Source organism: Equus przewalskii, chromosome 20 (genome assembly GCF_037783145.1).
Source record: "Equus przewalskii isolate Varuska chromosome 20, EquPr2, whole genome shotgun sequence".
In the NCBI taxonomy this organism is placed as follows: domain Eukaryota; kingdom Metazoa; phylum Chordata; class Mammalia; order Perissodactyla; family Equidae; genus Equus; species Equus przewalskii.
The window spans coordinates 32,527,329-32,552,101 of record NC_091850.1 but is presented as its reverse complement, the minus strand read 5'-3'; the positions used below and the strand labels follow the sequence as shown (position 1 = coordinate 32,552,101).

The window sequence follows — 24,773 nt, the reverse complement described above, 5'->3', positions numbered from 1 at the left end:
CCCCAGGGTGAAAGCACGTAATTTAAAGTGTCGTCTGGCTCAGAATCATGATTTCTCCCCCATCCTACTGATTCAACGAATATATGTGACTCAAAGATCAGTCTTTCCCACTCCCATTAGCCAGGTAAATATTAAAGGGATTCCTTCTACAAAGGATTCACTCCTTAGCGAGGAGTAAATTCAGTATTTGCAGCTGAGAACATGATAAACATTCAGATGAAAGCTGAAAAATCTAGTTGATAATCCAGAGATTTCAAAAAATACAGATGTTAATAGAGCGTAGCCCAAATATCTGGTAAGGCGAATTTTTCACTTGTCAGCTGAAAGTCTAGAGTCACAAACTCAGAGATAGAAAAAACAGGACCTATTGCACATAGAATATTCTTTTCGAATTTTATTGTTTAAAGAACAAAATAAAAGGGAAGATGCACATCCACTACAGTGAAGGTTTCCATTAAACAGAAGAGAAATCAAACGCTTTGTAACAGAAACCATCCAGCTACAAACAGAATATGAGATCAGTGAAACAACGATGATTCGACTTCGGGTTTTATTTCAATGGGCAAACTTCATTCCTTGTCTGTAGGAAAACTGGGCTAGGCCTCAATGGGCAACAGTCACAGTTATGAAGCAAGTAAATACACCACCACTTCCGTGCTCTCCTTTATTTCTTTATGTCTTCAGTCTCGTCTGGCTCTTTCTCTTGATGCTCTCTTTCCCACCTCATTTCTTTTAACTCTTGTCTGTATTTCCGTTCAATGAACCGCTTCTGATGGGCCATCTGGGGAAAGTTATCTGACACGAGGAGATATATTTTATACTTAATAAAGGATAGCCACTAGAGCAAAGAATGATGCAAACTGAACATATACACATATAAACATATATTCATATGAAATACAGAGTCATATTTTGTAAGGCAAAAGAAAAAAATTGTTCAGTTTTTTTCTTTATTCTTTGATCGTTCAGAAACACAACGGAAGTCTGGATCAGCACCCCTGATTCTAGATTTCAATATCTGATGTGAACTTGAGCATGAAAGATACTGAAACATACAGAAATGTTAAAACATAGACATGTGGTTTCAGAATGTTTCCAACTAGGTGTTTTAACAAAGTTCTCCAAGCAACTAGTGATTTTCAAGGAGAGATTAAAGGATATAATAAAATGGAGTTGTATATTCTTGCAAAGCTCAAACCAAAAACTTCAAACAAATAGTGATATTATCACACCATTATTTACCAAAAACTAAAGTTTCTGAAAAGAGCAAAAAAAAAGATCCGATGGACAAAAGGAGGCCACAGTCTAAGTCATTATTTCTGATAATTCTATTTTTGAAGTTTACCACGACAAGCCCAAAGCCACATCGGCAAGAGCAACTCAAGGAGAGCACTTTCATTTAGTTAAAGGAAACACGTCACTCGACAGCATAGTTTAAGCTACGGTTAATTTGATATTTGACCCTGTGCAAGAGTGTTGACACAGTGGAAATCTTAACTAAGATTTAAAAATTTTACAATTCTGTTGTCATTTGTGGTATCTAACAAGTATAGCAATGGAGTAAGAAATCAAATATGGAGCAAGAAAAAAAGTCATTTTACACACACAGTCAACAGACAGATACTTTAACAACAAACCTCACAAAGGGAGCCATGCATGAATGAGAACGACACAAGTTACCTGGTAACACAGAGGAAAAATGACACTGTTCTGTGTAAGCGGGTAAGGGACTGTGATATACAAGAGGCACACTTCAAATTTAAATACAAAGACTCAGAGACGTGGGAGAGTGTGGCATGTTTAGGGAAAAGCAGGTTTGTTTTTGTCAAGGTTGAAGCATAATAAAAGTGGATATAGGGGCTGGCCCGTGGCCGAGTGGTTAAGTTCGCGCGCTCCGCTGCAGGCGGCCCAGTGTTTCGTTCGTTCGAATCCTGGGCACGGACATGGCACTGCTCATCAAACCACGCTGAGGCAGCGTCCCATATGCCACAACTAGAAGGAGGACCCACAACGAAGAATATACAACTATGTACCCGGGGGCTTTGGGGAGAAAAAGGAAAAAAAATAAAATCTTTAAAAAAGAAAAAAAAAAAGCTGAAAAAAAAAAAAAAAAGTGGCTATAAATACACAGTAGATCCCTAAATTTTCTTTTCCTTCCTTTTTATCCCGTGTCCCATCCTCACCCCAGCTGGGAGAAAGCACAGGGACAGGGTGGTAGGAAAAGCATCGGAAAGGCAAGTGGTGAATCAGCAAAGAGCCTGTACATCTGAGAGTCAGTGACTGATTTTAAACAAGAGGAATGTGACATCTGGGTTTTAGAAACAAAATAGTCATAAAATCCTATTCCCTAAATGATATTAAATTGATTCCTTATATATTGTATAAAACAAAGGTTTCAAGTTGTGTAAGTACTTGAAGAAAAATAAATCAAACAAATCCAAAGAGTTAGCTATAAAGCAGTTTCTACCAAACGCACCCTACTTCCTCAATAAATTCTATTGTGAAATTGAATTTGCATTAAAAAACTAAATCCCACCACTCAGATCTAACCATTGACAAACTTTTGTCCTTACAGGCCTTTTCCTATGAAGTAAGTTACCTTCCACACATACATACACAACGTAAATGTGTGTATATACTACACAGACACACAAACGCTTAAAATCATTCCTCCACCCACCGCGACATTGGGAGAGTACAGTATAGGGACATTTGTATAGGTACACTTTTTTCACTTATTCCAGTATAAGCATTTTCCCACATCATTAGTCTTCAAAAATATTATTTTAATGGCTGCAAAATATTACAACATTGAACAAAACAAGGGTTGGTAAACTATTGCCTGCAGGCCAAAGACAGCCCTCTACCTGATTTAGTAAAAAAAGGTTCATTGGAACACAGACATCCATTCGTTTGCATACTATCCATGCCTGCGGGCTACAACGACAGAGCTCAGTAATTATGACAGAGACTGTATGGGCTGTAAAGCCTAAAACATTTAGTGTCTGGTCCTTTACAGAAAATGTTTGCCAACCTTTGGGATATACTATAATTTATTTAAACATTTCCCTACTGTTAAACATGCAGTTTGATTATGGATTGATTGACTGACTGATGGCTATTATAAATCAAGTTGTCATGATTATCATGGTACGTGAACTTTAATTCATAACTCCAATTATTCCCTTGGTTTGACTCCTAGTAATGAGATCTCTGGATCAAAGAATATGAACTTCTTTGAGGACTTTCCAGCAATTTAAATAATTCACCACTACCAAAGTGTACATGGAGGTCAGTCTCAGAGTAGGCCATCTCTCTAGTACTATTTTGTGGCTGAAAGCAAACAAAATAACTCCAAAGATAACTACTAACAATTTTATAGATGAAAATGGAATCTCACTTTTATTTCAATATGTGATTCTACATTTATATACAACGGATGAAAAAACTCCCCAACAGAGACAACTTAAAACTCTCAGTGATGATTCCGTGGACACTGGACTCTGGTAGCACGAGCTTCTGTCCCTACTAACTCCTCCTCCCTCCTCCCACCCCCAGAAAGCTACTGTCTGCCGATTTCCACTTGGCGCTTGGCCTTCTTGTCTTTCCTGGAATCTCCGCCACAGCTGAGAATCCTGGGCCTCTTGACTGAGCTTCCCACTCTTTGCTCTTACCCACACGCAGCTGGTACTTGAAGCATAATAGAACTGCACTGTCATGTTTTGCCCACAGGTTCTGCTGTGCAGCACAATATACCTCCAAAGAAAAATTTCTTGCACTTAAGCCTTCGATTTACAAAAGACTATGCAGTTCCCTAATTCCATAATTAGTCAATTATGTAATTGAAGTTTCTTCAACCCAGCCATCCCACTCTTGGGAATCTATCCCACAGAACTAAAAGCATCAATATCTAGACATTGATTGTTGACAGTGATAAAAAACCAGAAACAGTGTCCACCAATAATTTAAAAACTGAATAAAATACAGCACATCCATAGCAGGAAATATTATGCAGCCATTAAGAAAGAATGAATTTGGAGCCACTATGACCTGTAGGGCTGCCCATGAAGTATTACTGAGCGAGAAAAGAAAGATGCAGACAAATATGTAAATATCCCATTCCAATAACACAATGGCCAAAAGCCAACGAGAAAAAACCTTCACATGTACAAGATTTTAGAAATATAGAGAAATACATAGAAAGAAATACACTAAGTTGTTCACATGGGTTACCTGGGCTGAGAGTGGGACTCTATGCAAAAAAGGAAACTGGAAATCAAAAAGCATTCGGGAACACTTTTTAAAAAAATTATAAGCCCACTTTATACATATCTTACATTCTACTGCGCTCTGTGTGGAGAATAATTACGAAGAAAAGAAGATCACATTTTATCAGTACTTACCATTTTTCTGTTTCCCTATTTTCTTTCCATAAAACGGTCATTAAATTATAAACATATAATTATAGAAAAAGAGATAGGCTTACATTTTTCAAGTGCATCCATTGCTGCTCCCATTTCCGCTTGCTGAATACTATTAAATAAAATAAAGGTAAGATACACTTTAATTTAAAGATTTTTTTCAAAAACACAAGGTATGGCTACAAATTATTCAGGCAGATTTTCATGTATGGTGCATAAAATTTTATCTGATTATTTCTACTGTCACATACTGAATTGCACAGATACGAACAGACACAAGGGCATGCAGAAACGTCATTTATTTGCACAAAGCCTCTTTAAGTTATTTGTTGCACACTTTTAATACTGCAATAAAATGCCTTCCATTTATATTGTCTGAAGTCTTTCTTACTTAAATTTGAACATCCTCAGTGTAAAGTTTAAGAGGCAAAAAGTAAAAAAATATACGTATAGACAGATTTGAAATCATTTCTCAGTTTAAGATATAGACTAAAGGGTTCAAAGAAAGGTGATAACATACGTAATTCTTTTTACCTGAAGATGTGAACATTTCCACAAAGCTCAAGAGAGCAGCAATGACAGATTAAATGTCTAATGGCTGTGTCATGCACGAGGAGGCTCAGAAAATGCTTGCAGCAACACTGGCTCCTCCGTCAGGTAACTAAAACTGGACAGACCTTACCTGTGCACCAGGTAATATGGTTTTCTCACGGTGGCCAAAGCCCCTTAGGCAATGGCATTCCCACTGTCCAACGCCCATTCTCAAGTTTGGGGCTGGGCGTGGTGAGGACATTAATCCTTGGGATTCACTTGCTACTACTCTCAAACACGCCATACTCTAAGTTACAAAGGCTGGACTGCAGACTGGGAAATATCGAGTAGGGACTTCTCAGACACTCAGGATTTCATTCGAAGAAAGAGAAAGTACCACCTCCTCGTACCTTGGTCCTTTCCCACAGCCAATTCTTTCTCCCTTGAAGTAAACAGCCACAGTGTAGGTTCTAGCATGGGATGGCCCCACCGTTTGCAGGGTCCTGAAAGGGGAAGGAAAGAACAGTAATGATGGCAAAGTGTTATTTAATTGGTACTGCAAATATATCTCTCCAGAAAAAACCCATGTACTTATTGCCTGGAGAGAGGAAGGTGACAATAACAAGAAAATTAAAGGAGCAAGTTTTGGATGTGCTAACCTGACAGAGAGAGCTTTGGAAGTAGGAAGTTTTTAAAATCCTTCACTGGACTTTTATATATTTTTCCCCAAAGTATTATAAATAGTATCTGAAGGCTAACAGTGAAGTATAAAATATTTTTAAACAATTTCAAAGTGTGTATATTCCAAATGTCACAAAATTAACAAACTTTTATCAGAGAAAAGTTAACCATTTCAGTCTGTTCATTGTTTTGTGGTAATCACAGCTAAAAGTAATACATATTTGGGTAATACATCTCAATGGTTTCACACCCTTTATGGACTCTTTCTAATGTCTGGTATCTTATCTAAAAGATCAGAAAACATATTTAATTTCTGAAACATCTGAGATCATTTCAGAGGCACGCTACAATGCCAAGTACACAGCACAACTGCCAAAAAACAAAGCTCCAGGTACTCTGGGTTTTAAGGACATGGTGCAGATTTCAAACGTGGTAAAACTGATAACTTCATGGAAAAGGGAAATTAAAAGTAGCCAACAAGATAATGGAATGAACACAGTAATCTTGAAAAAACTATGTAAAACCACCCCATCATCTTGATAAAAAAGAACAAGCTCCTCGTGTGCTTTCATTTGGGGGATTTATGAGAAGGGAGCAGTCATTTCCTTTGTGTTTATAAACTCTGGGGCATGAAATTGCACGGATGGCTTCCTTGAGGTAGCACTTATTATAGTAATCATGCCTGCCCCATGAGAAGTTTATCCTCCTCGCTTTCTTTATTGAACCTTAATTATCACTTTGATGAGGAAATACTTTGAGCCTTTCATGTAATCCAGTTTGGATATTCATTATGCTTATTAGGCACATATTAAAGTGCTATTTCTAAACATTTGGGGTTTTTTTAACCGATAAATAAAGGAAACATTGTTTAGCAAGTGACAGCTTCTTGGGACAATTTACAGCGGCTTGCTACGGGGTGACTCAACCTTCTCTTGGCCTCGGTTTTTCTTGTAGCAAAAAAGCCTATAACGTGTTGTGACTATTAAATAAAAACATTAAAAAGGATTTAAAATTCCTGGCTGCCACTCGGGTGTATTTCCTTAAGGATTTTGAAGTTTGAGAAAGTCCACAGGAGGGGGGCTTTTATTCCACATGGACACTCACACAAATGTGTGTGCTTGCAATGAAGTGTGCACACAGACGAGGGGTAAATCAGGATTGAAACTAGTTTTTTTAAAGGTTTTTTATTTTTCCTTTTTCTCCACAAAGCCCCCCAGTAGATAGTTCTATATTCTTTTTAGTTGTGGGTCCTTCTAGTTGTGGCACGTGGGATGCCACCTCAGCATAGCTTGATGAGCGGAGCCATGTCCGCACCCAGGATCCAAACCAGTGAAACCCTGGGCTGCCGAAGCAGAGCGTGTGAACTTAACCACTCGGTCATGGGGCCAGCCCCTGAAACTAGATTTTTAAACATCCTTAAAAACACATATCCAGACAATACCTTGGGAGGCACCCAGCTATTCTGATAATATTCCCTTTGTACTTCCTCTGTGAAATTTACCTTCTGAATCAACATGTACGCATGTCTCAAGATAATTACTCTATTTCATCAGAACTGGGGTTATGTGTGTCACGACCTGTGTTCCTTTTAAATGACTTTTGGCTACTACTCAAAGGATAAAGATTTGTCACTAAAGACATTCCAAAGTACATGGCAGCTTCAGATACACATTCTGAGAAGAAAAGATCCAACTATTTGAATGACACAGCAGCAGTGAAGAACTGCCCTGCTTCTCACGGTGACCGCCTGAGAGCCAGTGAGCTCATCCGTCAGGCCGCAGGGACAGAGGCCAACAGGGCTTCAAAGAGGAGTGGAGAGACTTCCAAACAGTGTTACAAATAAGCATACGTGGTCTTCTAATCTGGATGCACAGCCCAGCAGAGGTGACAAGAAATAAGAAGACTAATATAAAAATGTATATAAACTATTTAATTCAAATTTTTTTTATCTTGATCTACCCGTATGTCTTCCTAGTAGTTCACAGGGCATCTTAGAGCTGGGAGGAAGCATGATAATCGAGTGTGACTCGCTTACTTAGAGCTAATATACTTCAAGGCCCAAAGAGCTTCAGTGTTGGGCCCAGAGGCAGAATTAAGACCTCTCAATCCAAGGCCCTTGTCATCATCACCCCACAGGGATTAGTTTTCCCTCCAGGCTCATGGAGCATCAACTCAAAGCTCACGGGATCCGACGGCCTGCGGGCAGCGAGGACTTACTTGTACAGAGGAATGTCTGGCTCTTTTCCTTCTGTCCTGAGTGTCAAGCAACACTGCTGAAGCTGGGATTTGGGGTCATTCCAGTCCTGATTCAAAATGAACTCCTGCAGCAGGTCGCAAAAAAGTATTTAGTAATGTGTTCTGGAATCACCAAGCATAAAGCATACAACCAATTTAAATTTTATATAGGCTTACTTTTAATCGTGGAAAGAAACAAACATTCATGAAAGTATGAACATATTCCAAATCCTTATCAATGTACAGCGCTGCAATAAATGCTGAAAAAGAACATTTAAAAATAAACCACAATGTGCTGTCATTTACCAGAAAGAGATCAAGACTTTAAAGAAACATCTTAATAAGGTTTTCAACTTCCAAGTCCTCTTTATTTTTTTAGCGTTACCATTTCATCTTTCTTCCAAGAAAATCTACTCTTTATCACTAATATTAGAAGCGGCAATTTACATGTGTGATTAAGACACAAAATCATAGAGTACAAAGACCAAGTTATGGTTAACTAAGGACTAAGTGAACAGTTAGTTAAAATGATACACAAAATGCTGTTATATCACAGAGAAAGAACAATATCCGGGAACCCAACCATGCTATAACGTCAAATAAATCAAAATAAAGCTTCAAGATCAGATATGACATCAGAATGAGCACATCCTTGGCACCGGCCATTCTCAACACCAATCTTGAGATCACCCACTTAACGAGGGGCTGTGTTACATACATAAACAGAAATGGGACAATTTATAGATTCAATCTGCCCAAATAGAGAAAAATTTAATACTGGGCTTCATGACAATATAACAATATATCCAACTGTGCATTAATAAATGGTGATCCCAAAGGTGACTTCATTAAAAGGTATCTTAACCAAGTAAACAAATGGTGAATTTAAAGTAGGAATAAAAATAGCTTTCATTGAGCTAAAAACAAAAAAATGGCAGTGAGATCGACCAGTCAACTTAATTTTTTTGTAATTTTAATCTTTAAATTTCTTTTCCTTAATTGAAAAAGTAGTCCTTTAAGTTCCCTAGTCAGGTTGCCTTTGCACTTTGTAAATGAGCTGGTTTTACATGGTAGACTTTAACATTTGTACATAATTCCAATGGTCAAAAATACCATAACATGGCGCTGGCCTTGTGGCATAATGATTAAGTTCAGCACACTCCACTTTGGTGGCCCAAGTTCACAGGTTTAGATCCCAGGCGTGGACCTACACCACTTGTCAGCCATGCTGAAGTGGCAACCTACATACAAAATAGAGGAAGACTGGCAACAGATGCTAGCTCACAGTGAATCTTCCTCAGCAAAAAAAAACCCCAACAAAACTATAGCATTAAAATCAAGTTCCAAGGCCCAGTGAATGGCCCACTTATTTTGAAGTAGTATCAGAAACAATAAAATTACATATATAATCCTTTAGTTAGCTATAATAGGATTATTTATAATGCTACAAGACCGTATCAGAAACTGCAGAAGATGATATTTGTCCATAGAGCTTTGAGCTCATTCAAAACAATGGATAATAGTTTTACTAATTAGTGAATAAATTATCCTTCTTTCTTCTATGCCCCTATATAAAGGATGCTGAGTGGCAAAAAAGTGCTACGATTCACTATTACCAATATTCATGTTTTGTTACTGTTTCACACAGAGGGACGTGATGGCTGAGTGTTAGGATGGAGTGGTACTGACACAGGGTGGGTGGGGGTACGACACCACTGAACACGGATTGACCATAAAATTCCTTATTCACATGTCTTAATTCCAAATTATTCTCCTTCAAACAATCTTTGGAGGAAAGCATAAATAAAACTAAAAATAGAACAGAGGTTTCTGTAGTCAGAAGATAATAGTAAGAAGAAGGATAAATGTTGGTTCATTTGATTTAAACTTTGAATCTGCAGGTTAAGAGAAAAGCTACACTTCGTAGCACTCACATTCCAAAAGGTCTGCCAAGGTCTTGGTCCTCAGGGCCACGGGCCTCTTGGTCTTGTCGTTGGTGATGGCGTATTCCTGCATGCCCAGCTCCTCCGCTACCTTGGCTTGAGTTCTGTTATTCACCAAAGAGCTTCGCAACAACTGGCCAAAAGGAATTGAGATATGTTTAGAAACCATTTCATTTTTGGTCTCTTGCTCCTGTGTTGGGCCTAACCAGTCTGAGACCATCTCACTGACAGGGAGACCAACATAAGTGATGGCTTAAGTCCTCAACCACTATCACCAGGCGGCAGTGACAAACTCCAAACTCCATATGCTTCTAGCTTCCTTAATAACTTACTCTGCTCCTGGATCTGACCTGACATTTAAATAGTTCATTTAGCTGTTTAGTAGCAGCGAGCAGTGTTGGGGGCATGCTGTACCATGATTAAAGGTCATAGCTTCCATTAAGTTTAATGATACTAAAAATGAAGGAGCATTAAAATTTTTAAAAATTAACTTTATTGAAGTATAATTTACATACAATAAAATGCACCCATTTTAAGTATAGTTAGATGAGTTTTCACAACCTTCTACATTTCCATCACCCCAAAAAAGTTCTCTGTGCACCTCTGCAATCGATCCAATCCACCTCGCACCAGGCAAACTCAACCTGCTTTCTGTCACTGTATATGAGTTTTAAAAGAGCATTTTTTAAAAGTCTAAAATAAGCTTCAAGTTTCATGGCATTCACGCTAATTCTGATATTATAGGACTTCAGGAAGTGATGTTTTGGTATTATATAAAATATTTAAATTATTTATTAACATTTTTACTTTTATTATTATTCTAAAGATTTATACTACGTATCCTGAGTTATACTTTTTCAAAGTCCACTCACTAGGGGAAAGGTGGGGAGGGAGGCTGAGGGTAGACACAAAGATGGGAACTCACCAAACAAAAACTGAAAGTAATTATCCCCAGTCTCTAAGATTTGGGGGAAAAAGGCACCTAAAACTAGAAAGTTTCTTATAGCAGATACAATAGTCCCCCCCTTATCCACGGTTTCACTTTCCACTGTTTCAGTTACCCCTGGTCAACTGTGGTCAGAAAATATTAAATGTAAAATTCCAGAAATAAACAATTCCTAAGTTTTAAATTGTGCATCATTCTGACTAGCATGATGAATCTCGAGCCGTCTCGGGCCATCCCGCCCCATCCCTGCCCAGGGTGTGAATCATCCCTCTGTCTAGCGTGCATCCATGCTGTATATGCCACCCACCTGTTAGTCACTTAGTAGCCGTCTGGGTTATCAGCTCACTGTCACAGTATCACAGTGCCTGTGTTTTACTTAATAATGTCCCTCAAGTGCAAGAGGACCAAAGCTGGCAATTTGGATATGCCAAAGAGAAGCTGTAAAGTGCTTCTCTTAAGTGAAAAGGTAAAAGTTCTCGATAAGAAAAATAACTGTATGCCGAGGTTGCTAAGATCTATGGTAACTTTTGTTATAGTATATTTTATAATTGTTCTATTTTATTATTAGTTATTGTCAATCTCTTACTGGGCCTATTTTATAAATTAAATTATATCATAGGTATGTATGTTAGGAAAAAACACAGTATATATAGGGTTCAGTACTGTCCACAGTTTCAGGCAACCACTGGGAATCCTGGAACACATCTCACATGGATAAGAGGGGACTACTGTATAACAAATTCTTGGTCTATTAAAAATCCTTCCTGCTAAGGACTATCTCTGCCATCAGGGCCCAGGAGCAGGAAGCAGTTGTAAGTTGTGCTGGTATTACACCCCAAGCCGTTCCACATCGCACTTTGTTTATTAGATGCAAGTTTTATGCTCTGTGGCTCCATAGTGTCAACTGAGCTTATGAAAATCAAGATTTATTCTCAATGCCTGAGATTGCATCCTTGACAACAGATAAATAAGTAACAATATGTTCTTAATTTGTCTGACAATGATTCATGAAGCAGAAATACAACTTGATCTTCATAAGCCATGCTTGCTGTTGAGTTACAGACCTACTATTCTTTGTCTCTGCTTGTCTGTCTGCTCCCTTCCTCCTCCTATTTCCTCCAACTCTATCTTTTCTTGAATATAGTAAGCATTTCATTAAAATTAATATCCGTGGAGAAACTCAAAATTAAACAGGCCTATAACGTTAATAGAAGATCCAACCAATAGGGAGTCCATCAGCAGGGAATCTTGGAATTACAGAGTAATTGAGCTGGAAGGAAGTTATCTTTTTGGTTTGGATTTCTAATGAGGGGGTGGTTCTCAAAGTAGAGGCCATGGGGAAATAGGGGGGCTATTTTGGGAATATGGCTATGCTGAGAAAGTTTGGTTCTCTCTCAATACACGCTTTTGGTGAGAGGAAAAAACTCTAATTTAGGCTGCAAATATGGAGTTTTCATGCCTCAGAACCAACAAGCCTGAGGCACACATGAGCCCACACAAACTATGATACATCACTGGTTCCTGGGCCCAGCTGCTGCCTTCCAGTCAGGGCTCCTCATTCAATGTTGTGCAGTAATGCTGCCTCACAGGGAAGGAGGAAAATAGGGAGGAAGGAAACATAAATGCTTCTAGCTTTATTTAAGATATGCCCTGACTGGTCTTAAAAGCAGCAGGGTGGCCAGCAGAAAGTAAGATCTTTAAAAGTTCTTGCCAAAAACTCAGAGCCTGCACCAAAAATCAGTGGGGGGGAAGGAAGCTATAAATCATCCATATTTTTAGAGTCAGTTTAAATTTAGAAGATTAGTTGAAAAGAGTTAAGACCTTGCTCTTTACCTAAACAAGAAAGTCCAAATGGCAATTCTTTAAATGACAGTTTCTATCCTTGGCCTTTGCTGAACTCTGCTTCAGAATGAATCATGCTGTTTGCCAACATGTGGGATCAACAGGGGATCACAAGGCAGAAACCCCCCTGAAGGTATGGCAGCTCAATGCAACAGGGGTGGAGGCCAATTCTATGCCAGGTCCTGTGCTGGGAGCCCTAGATCCTGAGATGATCAATATCCCATTGCTGCCCTCTGTAAGCTGCTAATCTCCAAAGGCAGCCGCAAACACACACACTGGCCATCACCACACACTGCGGTAGCTGCAGTGACAGCACAGAGGCCACGGTGCGAGCAGGTGCTCCTCTCCATCCTAGCTTTCCAAAAGGGCCTCCTGGAGGAGCTGACCTCTGAGTAAAGACATTTCAGAGGGTCGGTGACCTGGATGGAATATCAGAATCATAAGGTGCTTCTGAGATACTGGTGTCTAAGCCTCTTCCAAGAACCAAGTAATTAGAATTTCTGAGGACATAACTCATACATTGCATTAAAAGAAAACTTCAGGGGCCAGCCTGGTGGCATAGCAGTTAAGCTTGTGCGCTCCGCTTCGGCAGCGCTGGGTTCCCTGGTTCAGATCCCGGGTACGGACCTACACACCATTCATCAAGCCATGCTATGGTAGGCATCTCACATATAAAATAGAGGAAGAAGGGCACAGATGTTAGCTCAGGGCCAATCTTCCTCAGCAAAAAAGAGGAGGATTGGTGGTGGATGTTAGCTCAGGGCTAATCTTCCTCACCAAAAAAATTAAAAATTAAAAAATTAAAAATTCATGTAGGTGGATTTTGATGAACGTAGAGTCAGAACTGAAAAAGAATGAGGCAGCCAGTGGAAGAAGGGTGGGTGCTATGGTCTGAATGTTTATGTCCCCCAAGTTCATATGTTGAAATCCTGAACTCTAACTGATGGTGCTGGGAGGTGGGGCCTTTGGGAGGTGATGAGGTCATGACAGTGGAATACTCATAAAGGAGACTAGTGGCCTTATAACAGAGGCTCCAGAAAGAGCCCTCATCTCTTTCACGACATGAGGGAATGAGAAGTCTGTGACTTGGAAGAGGATCCTCACCTGACCATACTGGCACCCTGATCTTGGACTTCTATCCTCCAGAACTGTGAGCATTTCTGCTGTAGCTAAGCTACCCAGGCAGTAGCATTTTGTTATAGCAGCCTGAATGGACTAAGACAGTGGGAAAGGGTTTTCCAGGAAGAAGGAACAGCTCTGGCAAAAGCAAGAGGCCATGACACAGCAAGATGACTACTAGGTGAAACTGGAGGAGAAGTGACAGCCGAGGGGGGAAGCTGATGCAGGTGAGGCTGGCCACCTCTGGGCAGAGATTCTTGCAGGTGTTGTAAAGAAGTCTGTACCTTCCTGTACGGGAGGAGGAATCCCAAAATGTGTCAAGTGGGAGCAATGGCAAGGTAATTTTTTGATTCTAGAAAGATCATTTTGGTGGATAGATTTGAATGGGGCAAGGTATGAGTTTGGAAAGCCTACAGATGTTGATGCTATAAATTATTTTTTTACAAAGAGGAAATACTTGCTTCTTATTTTTTAGTAGACATCTAGAAAACGAACATTAAACACCCACTTGAGCATGACATAGTTACAGACAGTTTTGCCAACAATGCCTTATGTTAGATGCAGTGGTAAAAAGCAAAAGATTTGACACCAAGCTGCCCAGGTTCAAATTGGGGCCCTTCCACTTCCTGGCAAAGTGACCTTGTATGAGTCACTAAATCTCTCGGAAGCTCAGTTTCTTCATCTATATAATGGAGAAAGTAGGACCTACCTCACAGGGTTGTAATGAGAATTAGAGTAAATGAATATATAATCGAAGTACAATGACTGGCACAGAATAAACACACCAGAAATCGTAGCTGCTCTTGTTATCCACAACAGCATCCTCATTATTAGGGAAGATATGCTTGCTCCTCAGTTACAGGGAAAGAGTTACTTACAGAAAGGTCTAGGAATTCCTCTGGATTTGTTTTCAATGCAAATGTTCTGGATACCTGTTCACCCACTGTCCTCACAGCTCTTCATTTTACCAAGTGCTAAGCTGTCCTTAACAACTTTTTTTAACCCCCCCAAAAAGACAAAATTTAATTGGAAATTCCCAGAAAAAGTGAAGAAAGCAGTAGTTAGGGCTCTCTGTAAAGCTGAGAAAAGGGCTGCGGAGCTCCTGATGCAATGGCAGGGACCAACATCAATAACACAAATCTCAAATTCTGATTTTGAGAATCCAGGATGTTTTCTATTATCTCAGCACAGCAGCCTTTTATAATTAATTTAAACTTAAATTTTATTAAGAAAAAGGTTTATTAGTTTAAAACAAAGAAACATATTGTCATTCCTGTAACTCCTCTATTCACTCTTAATCCTAAAGAGGAACCACAGCTGTGGGGTACGAGCTACCTAAGAGAGCCATCTAGTGTAAGAGAAGTAGACTGTGATTGATTATTGTGAGGACTTTAATATAAGAGCATGGGTGAAAGCAGAATATACTACTAAAAATGACAGTGATGTGCCACACAGGTCTATTATACCAAGAGTGGTAGCCATATGGCCTCCATTCCCCATGACAACTAAGGAAAAGGTACACAAATGCTAGCAGGCAGAATGCAGGTCAGATATAAAGAGCCAAATTATGTCAATGACGGAGAAATTGTCAACCAGGAGGCTGTGGAATCTATCCTCTCAAAGAGATCTTTTAGCTAAGATTCTGTTGTCTGAATGATTCATGCTTAGCGCTGTCTGGAAGCCGCAGGGAGGGACTAGATCACTGGTTCTCAAACTTTCTATTTGTAACCCTTTCTGAATTTCTCATTATCCCAAATCATTCCTCTAAAAACAAACAAAAATGTCTGCAAGTTCATCCTGGTAGTGCCTGCACGGTGCCTTGCACATAGCAGGCAGGGGCATTAGCAATCATTTGAGCTCGGTAGCACATAGGCTAAGAGAGAGTAATAAAGAGGAGAAAATTCACATGCAAGTGTTAAAACTTGCAAGTGTGACAAGATAGGCATTCTGGTCTGAGCAAATGCTCTTTGAGACTCTCTCGCTATTGACCCTGACCCTACAGGGTGGGTTCTTTCCTAAAAAACAAAAGCTTTAGTCTATGAAATAGAATCTCTTCCCTCTACAGCCCAATTCAAAGTCAGTCATCCTAGAACAATTCAGTAAGCCTGACGTTCCCTTCCAAGCAGGCTTTCTGAATACCCAACTTATAGAACACTATATTTTTCCCCATCAGCATTCAAAACCTGAAAACCACAATTTCATTTGCTCAACTGTCCTTATTCTCTGTAAAACAAGTGTGGAAGGGAATGACTCAAAGCTAACTAATGCCTTCTAGTGTGAATTACTGCAGTTGTGTGTTCTTTAATCACAATAATGTGTAATTGTCATCCCCCTCAATGCAACTGCAATAAGCAATCGTCCACAGATTTTAAATTAATTTTAATCTTTAGACATTCATAAATAAATGTTCACCCTCTATCCTTATACATAACACAACGTGCCACTTCCCTCCAGTGCCACTTCCTCTTCCCTCTGTACACGACTTAGCCACCTGCAAAACTCTCATTCTTTTATTTATTTATCAAATACGTATTGAGAGCCTATCATACGCCAGGCGCTGCTGGGCATACAGTGATAAATAAAAACGAGGCTAGTGGATACGCAAACTGAAATAAGTGCCAGGAAGGAAAAGAACACGGAATTTTGATGGGGGGGGTCACCAGGGAGTTTCCCCTGCATCCAGAAGTCATGCCAGAGCTGACACCTAACAGCAAAGTAGGCGATACCAAGCACAGGAGAATAAGCGCAGGTAGCAGATGGTCTCCAGGTAGAACAGCATGTACAAAGTCCGGGGGCAGGAGGGGCCTTGGAGGAAGACAAAGCAGGCCAGTGTAGAGGTGCAGAGTGAAAAGAATATAGGACATGAGGTTGGGCAGGTGGGCAGGCCAGAGCACCCAGGGCCTTGCTTGTTCTTCAGTCACTATCCAAAGACAACGGAGGAACATTAGACTGGGATGTGACGATCACTCATTCAAAGTATATTTGCTGAGCACTCATATGTCAGGAACTCTCCAAGGGCCCACGAAATTAGGAATGAAGAAAACAGATGAAAACCCTTGCCCTCATGGAGTTTACACTCTGATGAGAGCAGACTGACATTAAATAAGTAAAATACATAGAATATGCTAAGGAGAAGAAGAAAGGAGTAAATCGAGATGAGGTCCCAGGCTCGGGGAGCGGGGCTAGGAACAAGGGGAAGAGGCTGCTATTTAAGCAGGATGGGTTAAAGAAGCCATCACTGATAAGATGACATTTGAACAGAGACTGGAAGGAGGTGAGGGATTTGGCCATAGCATGTGCAAAGGCCCTGAGGTAAAGGCTTACTTAGTGTCCTGTGGGAATCACACAGAGGCCAACGTGAAGAGTCAGAGACAGCAGCAGGCAGGCAGGTCATACAGGGTCTTGTAGGTAACAACATTGTCTTTTACCATTAAGATGGGAAATCTTTGGAGGTTTTGCAGAGAAGAGGGTTGTAATCTGACTTCCTTTTAAAAATGATCCCTCTAGGGCCAGACTTATGGCCAAGTGGTTAAAATTCCACACACTCCACGTCCGCGGCCTGGGTTTGTGGGTTTGGATCCCAGCCACGGACCTGCTCCACTCACCAGCCAAGCTGTGGAGGTGTCCCATGTACACAAAAATAGAGGAAGACTGACAGGGATGTTAGCTCAGGGCTAATCTTCCTCAAGTAAAAAAAGAAAAGAGGAGGATTGGCAAAAATTGTCAGCTCAGGGTGAATCTTCCTAAGGGGAAAAAAAAAAGATCCCTCTAGATGTGCTGAACATAGACTGAGGGGTACGGGGATGGACCAGTTGGAAGGCTAGGGTTGTAATTTAGGAGAAAGATTACAGTGGTCCAGACCAGGGTGACTACAGTGGAGCTGGTGAAAACTTTTAAGGTAACGGCTAGGAAGTGTAGCATGAGAGAAAGGCAAGAGTAAAGGATGACTCCAAGGTTTTTAGCCTGAGCAACTAGAAGAATGGAATGATCCTCGATGATACGGAAAACACCTACAGAAAAGCAGGTTTTAGGGTGAAGATCATTTTTGTTTTAGACAAGTTAGGTTTGAGATGCCTAACAGAAATCCAACTAGGAATTTCAGTATATCTATGTATCTAGGTATTCAAGTATATCTTTAGAGGCATAGATATAAGAGTCTGCAGTTAGGGGGAGAAGTAAAGGCTAAAGACATAAATTAGGAAGTAGTGGACAGATGTTTTCAAAGCCATGAGACCACTCACGGAGAGCAAGTTGAAAGAACAGAGAAGAGGTCTGAGAACTGGGGCGCTCCAATTTTAAGAGGCTGGGGAAGCAAGAGAACAACCGAGTGGACTGAAGAGGAATGGCTAGTGTGGTCACAGGGGAGTCGCTGTGAAAAATATCCACTGGATGCCAACATATAAAATGGATTGGATGGGACCAGAGTTGACACAGGAAGAGCAGTGTAAGAAGGTGCAACACTGTCCAACAGGCCTGAAACCTGGGCCTCCTGAAGGATTTCTGCCTGAGACCACGTCCATCACGGGAGAGTACAAGAAAGTCCACAGGAATGGCAAAGGTCAGCTTTTCAAATAGCAGCATACATCTCAGGGGGAAAGTGAGTGTGGTGCATTGCCCAGTGCTTTGTATAAATACAACCTCAAGAGTCCCATCCTTTGCAGTTTAATAAATGCCACCCCTTCTAACTGGGTCTCGTAGTCAGGCATCCCTGTAACATTTTGACGTGCAGAAACTACTGCAGTGGTCCAGGTGACAGAGGTTGGTAGAGAGGATTTGGGTGATGGAGACAAGGTGGTTACTCAGGAAGAAACATTGTCAGGACTTGTGAATGATCTGGAATATAGGGAAAGGCAGTAGAGGGAGGTATCAAAGATGACTCCCAGGTTTCTGACTTGCAACACTGGATGGGTGATGTTGCCACTCAATTACTCAGGGAATACTAGAAGAGGACCCAGGTAGGAGACGACTATAAATTCAGTCTTGGACATGTGGAGATGCTGAAAATGCAGCTGTGACTGGAGCTCAAAAAAAAAGGGACTAAAGAGATCTGTTTGGAAGTCATCTACCTATAGAGTGAAACTCATGATATACATGGAAAAGTGTGCTAAGGAGAGATCTCCTAAGAAGAGAAGACAGTCTAGGAGTGGTCTTTTGGATACTGGAATATTCATCAGCTGAAAGAGTAGCTAAAGGGGTGAGAGGAAAACCAGGAAAGTGCAGGGTGACAGAAGCCAATGGAAGATGGTATTTCAAGGAAGGAGGGAAGCGATCATGTTAATGTTGATAATAGTTAATATCTTTTAAAATATGTATTTAACTGATGACCAATAATCTTTGTTTTGCCAGCAGATCTATTGGTCCTATTGATTTCTAAGAAAGCTCTCAGTGAATATAGTTAATAAAACCATCATATTATAATTTTGTCATTTGTTAACATCTTTCTAATAAGCTATTCAAAATTCTCTAATTTTAAGACAGCAAGGTTGATGAACATTTTGGATAAAACTACAGTTATGGCACTGAAATGATTTTGGAAAGAACACAAAACTGAAGTCTCTAACATAGTCTTGGTTTTACCTTCATCTAGACCTTGGGCAAGACTCCTGCTTTTCTGAGCTTTGGTTTCATTACCTGTTCAATGCTGAGGGTGGGGTGGGCACGTAAGCAGTGACCAAGATGGGAAACAGTAAACCTGTTGATCTATAACACCTACGTCCACAAAATCCTAGAATTCACAGTTAATTTTGTGAGAATACAGGGGTAAATGTGTGTATTTAAGTCACGCATTTTCAACAGCAGCCTCTATATGGCCATAAAATGAATTTCTATTTCAAGCCGTTTAGCCATCAGAGTATCTAGTTGGTCTGAGATACGGCCATTTGACAGCTACAGAGTCTATTCCCCAATGGAAGATACTGCACGAGCATTTACTGTTTCCCTAACATGGAGCAAGATAGTAGAGATTAGTTTATTTCTGGTAAATGCTCATATGTTCTTAAGAATTTAACATTAATTCAAGAAGAAAACATTTTCAAGTCCATCCCAAAGCAGTCAACTTTAAGTGGTAATCAAACTGTTAATTTACAACCAAAGTTAAAATTGAAGAGTACTGCTGATTTCTGAACACTTATAATGATACATGGGACATAGCAGGAACACAATCAATATTCACTGAGTGAGTGAATGGAAGGACCATATTTTGTTGGGCTTAGAAATTCCACTGAAAAATTACATCTAAACATAGCTAAATCACCATATTCTCCCTAATTCCAATATTTGTGTCTCACATAAACCATTTCCAGGCTTCACAGTTGCAGAGATAAGATCCAACTCTATTCAAAGCAAAACACAGATAAAAACTGTAGAGATGCAAAGTCGAAAGACTAATCTGCTTTAATAATAATGAAGAAAGTCTGAGCTAACAAAATATCTTATAGTGTACTATCATTTTTCTTCGCCCAATAAAATATTTGCTTTCTCAATGCCCAATTCTAGAGGGACTTCTCAAAGGTCATTCCTTGTGGCTTGAGAGATCATCATGACTGGCTTCCAGATATGTTTTGTTCACCATTCCAGTCATACTATTGATCAATTTCACAGAGTAAAAACAGTACACAGCAAATAAAAAAGCTCAATAAAGTTTTATAAAATGAAACAGAAGTGAGAAGAATGAGGATCATTCCACTTTGTTCATAAAGCAAAACTTGCCTCTATAAGTCTCTTTCAACTCCACCGTGGTCTGGCCCAACTGAGTCTCTACTGCCTTTCAAAGCTTCTGATTTTTCATACTGTGCCCTTGTTTTGAGTCCCAATGTGTGGAATGTCTTTGCATAGAAGTGTCTTCCCACTAACACCCAATGGCCACGTCCTACCCACCTTTAAAGGCTCCAAAATCATCATATCCATGAAACCTTCTTGGAATTTCACAGCTAAAAGAAATCTTACTTTTTCCTAAACAGCACAATTGTAGCAGTTTACCTACTCCTCTTTATAATATTTAACATGGTTTGCCCTTGTATCTAGTTATAATTACTGACTTATACTTTTTATAGTGTAAATGTATGTGTATACACACACACATACACCATACATACATATATACATACACAAAGAGAGAGAGAGAATTTGTAGTTATTTACTTACATTTTTAATCTCTTCTAATAGTTTTTATACTCATTACAGATAGACTAGACATCAACGAATATTTGCTCCCCCAGTGAAGCCTAGCTTAACATCTTGCACAGAGTAGGTAATCATTAAATGAAGGAGTATAAAATGAGCTCTTATTGTATATTGCTTTGTACACAATTTGCATAATGAAATGGACAAAACTACATGATATGCTCAAGTCCCCAAGAACCATGTCATCAATTACATAAATACATATCTGGCTCTTCTAATCTTCACTCTCTATTATACAGCAACCTTATTGTAGGGAACGATTTAACACAAACTCACAGTTAAGTGTCCTTCATGATGATCCGGGAAATGAATGAATAAGTACTCTGTAGCTACCAGTTGCATTATGGAGTCACCTAGGAATTCCATCCTCTGATTGTGGCCTCTGAAAAAAGAAACAGCAGTGTAAAGAGATCAATAAGCATCTGTGGATTTCAAAAAAAACCCCAAATTTTTAAAAAGCCATGATTTAAAAAAGTAATGTGTTCATTTTGCTTTAAGGCCCAAAACTGAATACAATTCCCTAAGGCCCCTCAATTGAGAAGAGATCTGAGTCAATACAGGTTGACTTTCAAAGAAGAGTAAAGTGGGTACTAGCTAAGGATTAAACAAAAGCTAAAATAAAGACTGGTAAATAATGCCTGGTAGCAACTGAGAAGCAAAAGTTAGAAAAATAAAGTATAGTACAGACGATAATCTTGCACAGACAATCTCTATAGAGACCAAACAAAGCAAAAAGGCCCAAGAATTTTCTTTCCTAAACTGTTACCTCCTTATGGAAATATACACTCCATTATTCAAATCTGGAATTCAGTTTAAGGAAACCAAAAAAATCCATGACGAGAATCTTTAATCTTTACAGTTTAAAGAGAGTTGTGAATATTTGATTTGTAGGAGGGAAGCCAAAAACTGAATAAAAACAACCTACAAAGAAATAACATTTGGGTTGCTTTCTTATTTATTTCACTAGCTCATCTTCAAATCACTCATCCAGAGCAGGGGTTAGAGGGCAAAGTCAGCCCACAGCCTGTTTTCGTAAATAAAGTTTAACTGGACTCAGCCATGTTCATTCATTGACATTTTTTCTACGGCTGCTTTTATTCTACTGTGGCAGAGTCAAGTCACTGCAACAGAGATCAGATGATCTAGAAAGCCTAAAATATTTACTGTCTGCCCCTTTCCAGAAAAAGGTTTTACTTCCTTCACACTCTCTTATAATTTATGAAGAAATAAGATGCCTGACAATGAGACCAAAAATACTGGATTGGGGCATATCCCCTGTCCACACCACTGTCTGGTTGCTCATCCATCTCACGATGTGACTTTCTCGGAAATTTGCGTGAAATCCCAATTCCTTTGAAGGGCACACAGCAAGGCGTGGGGCTGCCTGTCTAACTGGTCACGTTGGGACTACATCCATCTCACGATGTGACTTTCTCGGAAATTTGCGTGAAATCCCAATTCCTTTGAAGGGCACACAGCAAGGCGTGGGGCTGCCTGTCTAACTGGTCACGTTGGGACTACACAAGCACTTCTAACTCACAGGGTCAGGTGGTTAAATCCCACAGTTCTCAGCGTGAAGGCTCTTGCCAGAAGTCGAACATGAGTAAAAATTACTCCAATTGCTTCTTCAAACTCAGTAAGTTTCTGTAGAACTGGAGAAGTTTCAATAAGTTGTCGATCAGTATTTGGCTCTTGCAGCTACAGGAAAAGAGAAATAAATAAAAATCATGTGCAGTTTTTGGCTACAAGAGTAATTATCAATTCTAGGCTGGTGTTTTGTAAAATTCCTTCTCCCGTGGGCAGACATTTCTGAAATGCCGATAAAACACGGAAGCTTCTTTCTCATCCCTTAGAATGGCAAACAAATCTAATATTTAAAGAAGGCTCAAATAATATTTTCCAATCTCCTATCAAATTTCAAGGCCAAGTACTGTACACAGATAGTTCAAAATCCCAAGCATTATACTAACTCTCTAAGGAAGAGGCAAGCTGAAGAACTGCTGGTAGAGAATCTACATGTGGTAATGCAGTGGTTCTCAAACCTCAGCATTCATCACCACCCTTGCAGGGCTTGTGAAATGCAGACGGCCAGGCTCTACCCCAGGAGTTTCTGATTCAGTATGTCTGGAGTAAGGACAGAGAATTTGCCTTGCTAATAAGTTCTCAGATGACAGAGATGCTGCAGGTCTGGGGACAGCCCTCTGAAAACCACTGCATTTGAGCACCTGGACCACTGCATGTCTTCCAGGGACCAAGCTATTTTGGCAAACGAGCATCAGTAAAATTGGATTCAGTTTCTATTGGAGATTATTATACCACTAGGCAGGCTCCACATAACAATGAGCCTTTAACAACTGGAGGAAAGCAAATATGAAAAGTATAATTAAAATGTACATTTTCAACAACTTTGGGCAATTTCATATTAATAAAATATTTCTAAAGTACTCTGAATTAATGCCATTACTGTAAAGCCTCTTATGAGAGAATTCAGCAACTAGTGATTATTCTTATTATATATAATATACATATACATGTGTATATATAAAAATATGTATATATGAATTTACATGTATACATATATGCACATATGTATATCTCCAAAGTAAAATAGAAATAAAAGCAAAGAATAGCAAGAATTTTTAAACCAATCAGGGAAAAGGGTGTCACCATGTGTAGATCTTTTAAATTCCAAAATCTTGAGCAGAAAGCCATCGCAACTGTACTAAAATTTTAATTTACAATGTTTTAGGCAATCTGAGTCAAAGTCTTCAATTTCTAAGCTCCAAATTAGGTTATAATTTAGAATGTTAATTTAGTATTTGTTCTACTTTGTAATAAGCCCAGGCTTGCTTCAATATTATTTTCTCTCTAATAGCAGCCATGTAGATATACTGGAGCCAACATACTACGTTTTGAATCTCACTTTTGTGGGGAGAGGGGAGACCCAACCACAACCACACGGGTAGTTGTTCCTGCCTTGTGAGGGAAGACGACTCCCAGTGCTTCCCCACCCCACGCCAGACCACCTAAATGCAATGCATGGGTTCATTTTACTATTTGTTCCAAAGCCTTCCAGTTCTGACACCCAAGCTTCAAGTCATCATGCCGCTGAGGGAATCAAAGGATAAAAGCAGGAGGGAAAAAAAGGCAACTCAAGTACCACGAATACCCAGAGTTATAAAGCTCACTGGAGACAGGGAGGTCACACTTACTTGGAGCGGGTGGAGAGGATAATTGAGCCAGACTTCGCGCAGGTCCTGGAAAATGGAGTGATGCCTTTAATGCTCGAGGGAGCCATTTAACACACTCTAGAGTACTAAATAAAATGCCATTATGTGAAATAGTGAACTATTTCAGATGCTGACTCCACTTATTGCAAATTCAATAGCGCTAGCAAACTAATTTTTTTTAAAGTGTATTCACCACTCAAACTGCCTGTAGTGACTCTAATTAGCCTATTAAGCTGGGGAGGAAAAGAGCCATCCCTGCCCCCAGAAGTCAACGACACCTTTTAAAACTAAGTTACACATTTGCCTAACCTAATACACTGGATTACGCTGCTGTTTTAATCATATTTTTTAGTTTACCATTCCCCAGAAATGTGCATCAGCCGTGCCTTTTATAATTAAAACTCATCTCGAATGTCCTTTATTTTAGGCACTAATTCATTATAAGTGAGCCGTTTTAAGATGGAGTGGAAAACATCCCATATCTAGTTCCTAAACTCTTAGATTTATTTATAAAACCACACTTTTATGGTGGTCATTACAAATGTTTACTTGATATAGGGGAATAAATGAATTTTATGGAAAATTATCCTACATTATTTTATCCATTGAGTTAAATCTAGAGGCAGTTATAATTAGAACTTCC

General features: G+C 39.5%; 1 protein-coding gene across 31 annotated transcripts in view; it reads right to left on the bottom strand.

Annotated features, from left to right (window-relative positions):
* Positions 1-379: 379 nt before the first annotated feature.
* Positions 380-24,773, bottom strand: part of DROSHA (drosha ribonuclease III) — a 120,268-nt gene continuing 95,874 nt past the window's right edge. For all 31 annotated transcript variants that reach the window (XM_008536938.2, XM_070587135.1, XM_070587139.1 and 28 more), the window contains 9 exons: positions 24,113-24,157; positions 22,441-22,598; positions 21,177-21,282; positions 9,803-9,944; positions 8,046-8,128; positions 7,851-7,954; positions 5,363-5,455; positions 4,487-4,533; positions 380-795 (listed from right to left, as the gene is read on the bottom strand). In XM_008536938.2, coding sequence (XP_008535160.1) covers positions 665-795; positions 4,487-4,533; positions 5,363-5,455; positions 7,851-7,954; positions 8,046-8,128; positions 9,803-9,944; positions 21,177-21,282; positions 22,441-22,598; positions 24,113-24,157 — 909 coding nt within the window. In that variant the 3' untranslated portion in view covers positions 380-664. The remainder of the gene's footprint in view (positions 796-4,486; positions 4,534-5,362; positions 5,456-7,850; positions 7,955-8,045; positions 8,129-9,802; positions 9,945-21,176; positions 21,283-22,440; positions 22,599-24,112; positions 24,158-24,773) is intronic.